General features: G+C 37.8%; 1 protein-coding gene across 1 annotated transcript; it reads left to right on the top strand.

Annotated features, from left to right (window-relative positions):
• Nucleotides 1-1,308: 1,308 nt before the first annotated feature.
• On the top strand, nt 1,309-11,902 carry LOC145802661 (uncharacterized). Its single transcript, XM_082895422.1, has 11 exons — nt 1,309-1,679; nt 1,812-2,112; nt 2,212-2,241; nt 2,330-2,580; nt 2,661-2,867; nt 2,947-3,036; nt 3,132-3,218; nt 3,314-3,655; nt 3,753-3,836; nt 11,063-11,200; nt 11,864-11,902. Exons 5-11 carry the CDS (start codon nt 2,703-2,705, stop codon nt 11,900-11,902), a joined length of 945 nt encoding a protein of 314 aa, XP_082751548.1. The 5' UTR covers nt 1,309-1,679; nt 1,812-2,112; nt 2,212-2,241; nt 2,330-2,580; nt 2,661-2,702.
• The last annotated feature ends 458 nt before the right edge of the window (nt 11,903-12,360 follow it).

Here is a 12,360-nt window from a genome sequence, read left to right as displayed (position 1 = left end):
GCCTATTTACCACCAACACAATTCACGATGACCAAGGATGAAAAAGATTTGTTCTTGAAAGTGTTGAAGGAAGTAAGAGTTCCCGACGGGTATTCATCCAATATATCACGTCGTGTGCGCTCACATGATAGAAGTATTGGGGGTCTTAAGAGCCACGATAGTCATATTCTGATGCAACAACTTATTCCATTGGCTATTCGAAGATCGTTACCAAAGAATGTAATTGAACCCTTGATTGAATTGAGCAATTTCTTTAGACAATTGTGTTCGAAAGTGAATCGTGCGACGGATTTGCAATATATTCAAGATCGTATCGCTCTAACACTTTGTCATCTAGAGAAAATATTTCCTCCGAGTTTTTTTGATATAATGGAGCACTTGCCTATACATCTAGCTGATGAAGCCTTATTGGGTGGAGCGATTCAGTTTCGAAGGATGTATCCAATTGAGAGGTATCTTCTTACTTTGAAGCAATACGTGCGTAATAGAGCTCATCCTGAAGGATCAATTGCTAAAGGATATCTTATGGAAGAATGCATGAATTTTTGTGCACAATATCTTAATGATGTGGAAACCAAATCTAGTCGACCCGTGAGAAACTATAGTGGTGCTGATAATTTGGGTCATGCTATTGGTGAAAACACAAGCTTTTATCTTGATAATACTTCTTGGGTACAAGCTCATCGATACATCTTATTCAATACAAGCGCGGTTCAACCATTCATAAAGTAGGTTAAGTCACTCACTCAATATGTTATTATGTTTTATTGAATTTTCAACAAAATTTTTTGTATTGCTAAAATCTCAATCTACACAGCAAACACCTTGAAGTACTTCAGCTCAAAATGCCTCGTGTCGACGATCATCAGCTTCGGCGTGAACATTTTGAAACTTTTCACATTTGGTTCAAGGAACATGTATGTATTTAACTCTATAGATTCTAGTTACTTAAGTCGAACTACATTTAAATTTTACATTTTCGTGTTAAATAGGTCCAAACTTTGCGAAGGACTACTGATGTCATATTTTCTGAAGAGATTATTCTATTGGCAAATGGTCCTCATAACCTGGCAAGGAGGTTCAACGGGTATATACTGAATGGGTTTCGGTATCGAGTAAAGGCCATGGATGATCGTCGAACCACACAAAATTGTGGTGTAGCTTTGAAGGCAGATACCATAAGTTATGCTAGTCGAAAAGACAAGAATCCTCGTGTGGGGTCTGTGTACTATTATGGACAATTGACAGATATTGTTGAGCTTCGATATTCCAATGAGAAGAAACATGTGCTGTTTAAGTGTGATTGGATTGACAATATTCACGGAAAAAAAGAAGATGTCTTCAATTTCACGTTGGTAAACTTCAATCATTTGTTGTACCGAGATGATCGAATTACCAATGAACCTTTCATCTTGGCGTCCCAAGCAGAGCAAGTTTGGTACGTTGCAGACCCGTTACAACCAGACTGGCAAGTCGTGGTGAAGATGTCTCAAAGAGGTTTATTTGATATGAGTTCGACTGATCCACAAATCGAGCCATACATAAGCCAACAATTGGAAGAAAATATAATGCTTCGTGATGAAGAAGTTGGTTGGGTGAGGGAAGCCGCAGAAGGGGAAACAGTTGATGTTCAAATAGGCTGATATTTAATCAACATTAGTAATTCAATTAAGGCAAAGGTTGTAGTTAATCATCAATTTCTTAATTTACTTTGTCTTTGTAATTGTATTAGTTCAATTAATGTCATATTATAGTTGATGACAACCCATTGTCTATGTTTCTAATGTCAATTAATGTTATATTGCTTGCAGATTATTATGGGAAGGAAGAGGAAGCCTGATCATCCCCGGCGCATGATGTCTGATGTGCTACATAACAGGACATCAGTAGCACCACCATCAGAGGACGCATCACATCGGCCACCATCGGAGGGGCCATTAGTGCCACCACCATCTGAGGGGCCATTAGTACCACCGCATCGACCACCATCAGTGGCACCACAGCAGCTACCATGTACTCAGCCCCCACGCCTACCATCGGTGCGTCCACCATCAGTGGCACCACAGCAGCTAGCATCCCGACTAGAGTCATCAGCTTATGAGCTATCCGCAGGTATATAAATTTGCCATTTTTTTTGTATGAAAATTATTTAAACATACATTTATTTATGCTCATTATATATAACTTGTTTATTCTCATTGAATTTTGCAGACCCTTCGTCTTCTTCACAGCCTACATCAGGTATAAGAATTCGATTTGTATTCACATAATTTAAATTTGCATTTGTTTATTACCGTTGCATATTGTTTATTGTTTTTGTATCTCGCAGGTCATGTTAGTTCTTCATCAATCTCGACTAGGCGTGGTAGAGGATGTGCCAAGGGCATTAAAGAGTGGGGTACTGGTAAAAAGCTGGACATACAATTTGATGAAAATTACTGCCCAATAGGGGATAACGTCGCTAAGTTAACTACTCAACTTGGCATCATTGTGCGGAATGGTAACATTGTTCCTCTTACTTTTCTTGACTGGAACAATGTGCCTGATGATATTGTTGATGCTATCTAGAAGGATGTGAAGGTAAAAGTATATTTTTGACCACAAATTCGAATTCCAAAATTGTGTTATTATTATTTACACTTTGAAATTGTGTTTTATAGGACAATTTGAATATATGTCCAGAGGAGTACAAGCCAATCTGCATGAAAAACTGCAACAGCATATGGAAGGATCACAAGAACAAGATTAAGGTTAAGTATTTCAAGCCTAGAAGTTCTGATCCTAATCTGAAGGATGATGTTCCTTTGCACATTGTGCCAAGCCAGTGGGAAGAACTTGTGGAGTATTGGCGTACTTCTGATGCTGAGGTATACAAATAAGTTATATTTATGATATGTAAACATACAAATCATATTTACATACTTACATTTGTTGAACCTGTTATAGAAAATTGCAAGTAGGAATGCTAAAAATCGGCGAGCTCACGGCATAGCTCATACCACAGGGCGTACTAGTTTCTCTCAGATACGACATGAGGTTTACATTTTATTGTTTTATTTTTGTATATAAATAAACATCGAATATTTGCAAATTATTTGGATTCTAATTTTTATATTTCTAAAAAAATGTAGATGACCAATAACGGGAAGTCTACTGATAAGATGAATGTTTGGCTTATGACACGTAGAGCAGATGACCCAGAGGTTATCCAGACCTTGGTAGTTTCCAAACACCTTTGATTGTATTTGAAGTTTATTTTATGTGTGTCAACCATCTTAATTTGGCATATACTTGTATGTCTTATTCAATACAGGATGAGTTTAATCGTCAACTCTCTATGCTACCTGAGGATGGTCAGACTTTGGAGGCTAGGAATGCCATTTTCCATGAGTTGATAGGTCATGACGGACATGGATATTGTCGCACATACGGGAGAATTGTGCCTCGGAGAGCGGTGTATAAAGATGGTGCTGGGCCATCACAGTCAACACCCCAACCATCGACTATTGAGCAGATCACGCAGCAGGTTCGTGCAGAGCTAAGGGATGAGTTGAAGGAGGAGCTGCGAGCAGAGTTCTCTACACATTTACAACAGATGAGAGCTGAGATGATGGCGTTTGTGTCACAGGGGGCGAGTGTGGATCCCAACAGACAGGTTCGATATAAATTAAATTGTTTGATAGTTCAATTTTCACACAAGATTATGTATAAAATTCGAATATGATTAACACATTATGCATTGACTATCATAGGTTCCTGATGCATCGAGTGGCCACCGGGCATTTAGGGAATCTGCAGAAGATGAGAATCCATATACACCACCACCAGAAGATCAGGTATAAAATGTATCTTTGCATTCTTTACGTTGTAAGTTAAGAGACTTGTGGGAAAATATGAGACGGTTTGGCACGAAACTTGGCACACACGACCGCCTAGGCACAAGAGACTTGTGGGAGAAGACGGGGCTCGAATCGGGTTCCCGGTTTGGGAGTTAGAGTCGGATTTCGGTCTAGTCAAACTAGTTTCTTAAGAAACTTGAAATCGAGGTGTTAACGCCCCAAAATCACCAAACGGCGTCGGTTTGGCACGAAACTTGGCACACACGACCGCCTAGGCACGAGAGACTTGTGGGAGAAGACGGGGCTCGAATCGGGTTCCCGGTTTTGGAGTTAGAGCCGGATTTCACTTTAGGCAAACTAGTTTCTTAAGAAACTTGAACTCGAGGTGTTAACGCCCCAAAATCACCAAACGGCGTCGGTTTGGCACGAAACTTGGCACACACGACCGCCTAGGCACGAGAGACTTGTGGGAGAAGACGGGGCTCGAATCGGGTTCCCGGTTTTGGAGTTAGAGCCGGATTTCACTTTAGGCAAACTAGTTTCTTAAGAAACTTGAACTCGAGGTGTTAACGCCCCAAAATCACCAAACGGCGTCGGTTTGGCACGAAACTTGGCACACACGACCGCCTAGGCACGAGAGACTTGTGGGAGAAGACGGGGCTCGAATCGGGTTCCCGGTTTTGGAGTTAGAGCCGGATTTCACTTTAGGCAAACTAGTTTCATAAGAAACTTGAACTCGAGGTGTTAACGCCCCAAAATCACCAAACGGCGTCGGTTTGGCACGAAACTTGGCACACACGACCGCCTAGGCACGAGAGACTTGTGGGAGAAGACGGGGCTCGAATCGGGTTCTCGGTTTTGGAGTTAGAGCCGGATTTCACTTTAGGCAAACTAGTTTCTTAAGAAACTTGAACTCGAGGTGTTAACGCCCCAAAATCACCAAACGGCGTCGGTTTGGCACGAAACTTGGCACACACGACCGCCTAGGCACGAGAGACTTGTGGGAGAAGACGGGGCTCGAATCGGGTTCCCGGTTTTGGAGTTAGAGCCGGATTTCACTTTAGGCAAACTAGTTTCTTAAGAAACTTGAACTCGAGGTGTTAACGCCCCAAAATCACCAAACGGCGTCGGTTTGGCACGAAACTTGGCACACACGACCGCCTAGGCACGAGAGACTTGTGGGAGAAGACGGGGCTCGAATCGGGTTCCCGGTTTTGGAGTTAGAGCCGGATTTCACTTTAGGCAAACTAGTTTCTTAAGAAACTTGAACTCGAGGTGTTAACGCCCCAAAATCACCAAACGGCGTCGGTTTGGCACGAAACTTGGCACACACGACCGCCTAGGCACGAGAGACTTGTGGGAGAAGACGAGGCTCGAATCGGGTTCCCGGTTTGGGAGTTAGAGTCGGATTTCGGTCTAGTCAAACTAGTTTCTTAAGAAACTTGAAATCGAGGTGTTAACGCCCCAAAATCACCAAACGGCGTCGGTTTGGCACGAAACTTGGCACACACGACCGCCTAGGCACGAGAGACTTGTGGGAGAAGACGGGGCTCGAATCGGGTTCCCGGTTTTGGAGTTAGAGCCGGATTTCACTTTAGGCAAACTAGTTTCTTAAGAAACTTGAACTCGAGGTGTTAACGCCCCAAAATCACCAAACGGCGTCGGTTTGGCACGAAACTTGGCACACACGACCGCCTAGGCACGAGAGACTTGTGGGAGAAGACGGGGCTCGAATCGGGTTCCCGGTTTTGGAGTTAGAGCCGGATTTCACTTTAGGCAAACTAGTTTCTTAAGAAACTTGAACTCGAGGTGTTAACGCCCCAAAATCACCAAACGGCGTCGGTTTGGCACGAAACTTGGCACACACGACCGCCTAGGCACGAGAGACTTGTGGGAGAAGACGGGGCTCGAATCGGGTTCCCGGTTTTGGAGTTAGAGCCGGATTTCACTTTAGGCAAACTAGTTTCTTAAGAAACTTGAACTCGAGGTGTTAACGCCCCAAAATCACCAAACGGCGTCGGTTTGGCACGAAACTTGGCACACACGACCGCCTAGGCACGAGAGACTTGTGGGAGAAGACGGGGCTCGAATCGGGTTCCCGGTTTTGGAGTTAGAGCCGGATTTCACTTTAGGCAAACTAGTTTCTTAAGAAACTTGAACTCGAGGTGTTAACGCCCCAAAATCACCAAACGGCGTCGGTTTGGCACGAAACTTGGCACACACGACTGCCTAGGCACGAGAGACTTGTGGGAGAAGACGGGGCTCGAATCGGGTTCCCGGTTTTGGAGTTAGAGCCAGATTTCACTTTAGGCAAACTAGTTTCTTAAGAAACTTGAACTCGAGGTGTTAACGCCCCAAAATCACTAAACGGCGTCGGTTTGGCACGAAACTTGGCACACACGACCGCCTAGGCACGAGAGACTTGTGGGAGAAGACGGCGCTCGAATCGGGTTCCCGGTTTGGGAGTTAGAGTCGGATTTCGGTCTAGTCAAAATTATTTACTAAACTATCTTTGTAATTATATAGTAGTTAATTTTTTTATATTTTTCTGTAATTAAAATATTAACACCATTATATTGTTATTAATTACTTTTATTTTGTTTTTTTCAGATATTTCCTTAGTTGCAGTTTGTTTCTTGTGGAATGCGGGCGTATAAAGATTATAACCAGCTTTTATTTTTTGAACCCACGAAGGAAGCAAGACGAAAACTTTTGGTTTTGATTTTGATTTTGATTTATGTTATTTAAATTTGTGAACAATATTATGTATGTATTATGCGACATTATGTAGTGGTATAATTTTTATTTCTGTATTGTTATTAATGGAACAACATTATGAATGTTCATCATGTGCCGTCTTTTGTTTATATATGTATTTATATTATTATGTAATTTTTAGATTTTTTTTAGTTATTTTTCATTTAATACAGGTTTTTTTATATTTTTAATTATTTTTGTACGGGGATTTTTTTTTTAAATTTTTTTTTTGCGACGGCGGAGCTCCCCCGTCGCAAAAAAATGGTATTAATCTTTTTGCGACGGCTCAAATACTGTCGCAAAAGGTAGGTATTAAATTGAGAATAAGACCTTTAGCGACGGCTTACGTTCCCGTCGCCAATGGTCATTAGCGACGATGCTTTTACCGACGGGATTAGGCAGTCGACAAAACTACTTTAGCGACGGCAAGTCTCTACCGTCGCAAAAAAACAGATTTTCGTAGTTTTTTGGCGACAGAATTATGCCGTCGCAAAAAAATGTTTTTACCGTCGCAAAAACAATTGCGACGGCTCTTGCCGTCGCTAAAGCCCTTTTGCAACCCCCTCTCTTGCGACCCCCCACCTGCCGTCGCAAAAAACTGATCCCCGTCGCAAAAAACTATTAGCGACGGCGTTTGGAGTATTTGCGACGGCAAAACGCCGTCGCAAAAAACAATTTTTTTTGTAGTGTAGGTAAAATGAGAATAAAATATATTTACATTTCAACTAATTTAACACTCATTTTTTCTTTCTATTTTTAAATTCCTTCTCAAATTTTTTAACCAAACACAATATTAATATTTAAGACTATTTTAACCCAAACCTAGGTTCCATATATGTGTGTGTAACATTCCTTGATAAATTTTATGTTTTTTAAGGAACCACTATTGTCATGGTTGAGACGGTGAGTGGTTCAAGTTGTAAAAACCCTCGTTAGAAAACACATAGAAAAACACCACCAAAAATATTCCAAACGGCACCCAAAGTAGCATAAAAGCACAACGTGGCAACGAAAATTGAATCTTCTTAGATACACTGTTTTATAATTATAATATTTCATAATAAATTATAATTTTTTTTATCAAAATAATTTGTAACATTATTTATAAAAAATAATTCATAACATTTGCACTATATTATTCGTAACATAATATTTTAGTGATACATGCCATAGATCTAAGTAACTTTTATTACAAAATGATGTAACATACCATAAAATTTGTGTTTTTGCCAAAAAAAATTATAACATTTTCGTAACTTTTTCATAGTATGTCACTCTTTAAGGGCATATACGTCACAAATTTATCTATTATCCTTTGAATTTTAAATTTGTCACCTACAACCTCACATGTAGTGCTACATATACAATCACTAATGATAGGCCTTGGTCAAAATAAAACTACTCAGAGTATCAGTATTAGGCTCTCAAACATAACAATATGGGCTCCATCAGACTCGGTATACGTTCAGTTATTTTGTTAATGCTACAGTATCTCGTCACAACAAGCGAGGTACTATTCATCGCTACAATAAGCAGAGTTGTGTGTTACCGGACGTCCGGCCGATCAATCGATCAACGGTACATTTTTTTTTTAATTCATTTCCTCTAGTTTTACCTTTTGTAAGACATAAGAATTGTTTGATTCATAACTCATCAATTTAATTATAGAAAAAAAGAATAACAAGTATTTTAATAGGATTGAGTTAAAATAGAGAATTTGATGCAGTGGGGTGACTAACTAAAATAAAAAAATGGCTTTTTAAGTTATAATTTGACTAAAATTTTGAAGAGCTTGATACTGATGCTCTTACGCATTTATTTTTTTATGACTTATAAGTAATTAAACGAAAAAAAAAATTAACTTATTTTTTCTAGTTTTAACTTTTTTTTTTTGGGAGGGGCCACAAATCTAAAACTCAAGTTCTACTGCTGTGGCGTGTGTTCACACTCTATTGGTGTCCTGATGATAGGTCCCTTATTTGGTAGGGGTTAATTCCTGACTGGCAACCGATTACCTTAAAATCAGGGTCTAACGGGATCATGATGACACCACAGAACCTTTTTTTCATGTTTAAAAAAAAAGAAAAAAAAGAAAAAAGATCTACACCCATTTTTTTTTAATTCATTGGATATTGGGGGGTATCTAATCCACATCCTCTTGATCTGGTCATCGGCTAGCTGTGATTGACCCCAAAAAAATGGAGATAGAAGATATTTGTCCTTTCAACAATATTTATATGTAGAATATAATGGATTATTATATTGAATCATTGAAATAAGAGTCTTACCCGAGGTCAAATACGTAATCACACATTCAGTTAAGGGTCCGTTTGGGCAGAACTAAAGTGAGTTTTTTTTAGCTATTTTAACCACAAAAGACAAAATAGATTATTTTAACCACAAAAACAAAACATCACATCCAACCCATAATCATTACACTCTTCTCTCACAAAAAAAGTTAAAAAAGCTAAAAAGCCCTTGCCAAACTAAACTTTTTAGCCCAGACTAAAATAATTAAAAAAGCCAAAAAATCAAAAAGCCAACCCACTTCACAAACGGAGTCTAAGTAGCACATAATATTAGTTTCACCTAAGTTATTTTGTCAAAACTAGTTTGCTTGATGAAATATAATGGAATAAAATAATTATTCATTAATCTTTATGAACAATTATTAGTGTATTTGATTTCAATTTTTTAGAAATTGAGTTTTTTATTTTTGTTTCGGTGAATATTTTAAAAATTTTAAGTAATTTTTTTTACTTTTTTAGATCACCTTACTAAGATGTATTTAAAAAGTAAAATATTTGTGAAAAAATATTTTAAAAAATTATCAAATACACAAAAATAAACAAAAAATATTGAATTTTCACATATATATATATATATATTTATATTTTTGGTATTTAGTGAATTTTTTAAAGATTTTTTTCACAAAAATTATACATTTTAAGTGTATTTATGTTAGGAGTGTCTAAAAATTAAAAAAATTGCTTAAAATATTAAAAAAATTTAGTAAAAATAAAAAAATATGAAAAATAAAAAAGAAAAATTTTCTTAAAAGTGAATTTTAGAAACCAAAACCAAGCAGAATGTATGTTTTTACAATTGCAAATTGTTTCACTTGTAATACACTTTTTTTTTTATTTTTTGTTTTTTATCATTTTATTAGTGAATCAAATGAAAAAATGAATATTACGTAAATCTGATCATTTCTAGTAAACTAAATAAAATATGTGAAATAATATCACCAATATATACAATCTTGTTCCCTAATATGGTATTAGAGGGCGACGAACAGAAAATCTACTAACTCAAAATATAGAATTAAAATCTTACCCAAACAAACGATTGATATGAATTCTACTTTTATATTATGGGTACTGTGCTTAGAATAAATCTCAGTCACAAGATTAATTTTGTAAAAATTTTTTTTTAAATGTTTAATATTATTGAGGCAGTTAATTAACCAAGTCTCCACTCATGAGCTTTTTAGATAATTTCTTCCTTTTTTCCTCTTTTCTTCATTGTCAATTTGTCACCCGTCCACATAACTAAACCTGTCTTTGTCTGAAAAGACTTTCAACATATGCGAATACAAAAATGTTGGACATCTAACGTGGTCTAACTCATTGAACTCAATGAACCTATTGACATCATATTCCAATTTAAAAGTGAGTAACCAAAAGCCTCTCAACCCTCCCATGTCCCACCCATGGAAAAGTTTCCTCGCCCATTTACATTTTAGTCTCTATGCCCCCCCTGAACTCTTTTATACTCTTCTTCATCATCCCATGCAAAAAAATTTCCCTCTCTATATAGCCAGAATCCCAAGAGTAAATTTACATTGTCTCTAGCTAGTACCACCAAACTCTCTATAAAAAAAAGAAAAAGAAAACACACAACACCTCATTCATTGAAAATCATAAACTTGGTAAAAATACTAATACCCTTCTCCTTTCCCTTCTTTCTTAATTTTATACTCTGTACATTTGATATTTGATATTTCTCATTGTGTTCTAACTCATTCTTATTCATCTTTTTCAGATCATAATCAGCCAAACAGGGCCTTAAATCCAAGACATGAACCACAACAACATCAATGTCTTATTTTTCAGCTGGAGGGCCTTCTACCTCTCCCACCACCACCGCCGGCCCCCGCCCACTTCCCGCCACGCTGTCCTCGCCTTCCTCGCTCCGGTGCTCCTCGACTTCATCGAACTGAAATTTCAAGGAAAAAATGTTTCTTCATTCGAAACGCACCAAAAGGCCATCTGGGTTGCCATTGCTAGTCTGATCTTGTATTGCTTCGCCTACGAAGCTAAACTCCGATTACCGGCCTATTCTCGCATAATTCGCCGTGGAATGGTGCTGCTTGGTTCGGTTTCTTCGGTGTCTTTGACTTCCATTCTTTTCCCAGGTAATGGCAGACATGTATTCTATCTGTTGTATGCTCTGTTTTTGGCAAGCGAGTCGGCAGTGATTCGCCACCGGTTCCAGATGGTGTGGAACTGGGTTTATCAGAGAATCATCGGTTATCTTCTGCGAGAATGGCGGCGGCGAATGGGCCGTGCCGGGAACAGGAGAGACCTGCTTCCACGGCATGCGTAAGAAATGAAAGCTATGGTGGATTGAGGGTTGTTTGTGTTGTTTGTGAGTCTATGTAAGTGTCTCTGTTTTCATAATAATAATAATAAAAAAAAAAGAAAAAAGTAAGTGTCTCTGTCCTGTTATGCTCTATTCTGTTACTCCCCTGTTTTGTCCTTTGATTTTTCCCTATATAGTATAGATTGTTGTATTGGAAAAGAGTTTAAATTGTTGTTATTCTATGTTGTATTGGAAAAGAGTTTAAATTGTTGCTATATTAGTTTAAATTGTTGCTATATTAATAGATCATCTATTTGAATTGCATATGTTTTTTTTTTGTAAAGGTTTTTTTTTTTTTTTTATTCAATTTAAAAAAGAAAAATTGGATTGTCTGAGGTACTTTATCAGTGAAGATGCTGTTGAATTGTCTGAGGTACTTTATCAGTGGAGTAAGGATCCTCTAAAGTTTTTTTCTCTAAAGTTTCCTAGAGTGGTGCATTGTGTGGTTGAGATTTAATGACAAGTCACATCAATTTTTCAACATTAAATCTCAGCCACACAATACACCACTTTAGGAAACTTTAGGAAAAAAATCCTTTAGAGGATCCTTGGTGTTATGGGTGTATTAATAGATCATCTATTTGAATTGAATGTTTTTATTTTTTTTATTTTTTATTATAAAGGTTTTGATGTCAAGTGAAGGTGCTGTTGAATTGTCTTGAGTTACTATCTGTGTCTGTAATGCTAATTGGGATTGGCATAATAAGGTTTCTACAAACCCATTTTCTTGTAAAACTCTTAAAATAAATTAAATAAGCACACACAGGTCCTTGTCCATTTTTCAAAGTTTCTATATGTGTAAACATCCTAAAAAGTTATGAAGTAATGTCCTAAATGTCAATGCGAGATACTGCTTAGAGAACAATTGTGTAGATCATCCCTTTGGTTCCTTTGAACCAGATTGAAATAGTGAATATGAATTTGAATGGTGTAATTATGGATTTCTAGAGGGAGATTTGGATTCGAGCTTATCGAGAAGTATTGAACGCTTGATTAAGATTTAGCATCTGCCTGGGTCAGGACGGGTTGGGCTACAAAAATGATGTCCAAGCCTGTTTGCAGATTAAGCCCAACAAGTTTTTTTGACAGATTAGGCAAAGCCGTAAGCCAAAATCTTAGG

This window comes from Camellia sinensis, chromosome 11 (assembly GCF_055761805.1).
Source record: "Camellia sinensis isolate YWXY chromosome 11, ASM5576180v1, whole genome shotgun sequence".
NCBI lineage: Eukaryota > Viridiplantae > Streptophyta > Magnoliopsida > Ericales > Theaceae > Camellia > Camellia sinensis.
The sequence above is the reverse complement of the archived record's forward strand: the minus strand, read 5'-3'. Positions and strand labels throughout refer to the sequence as shown.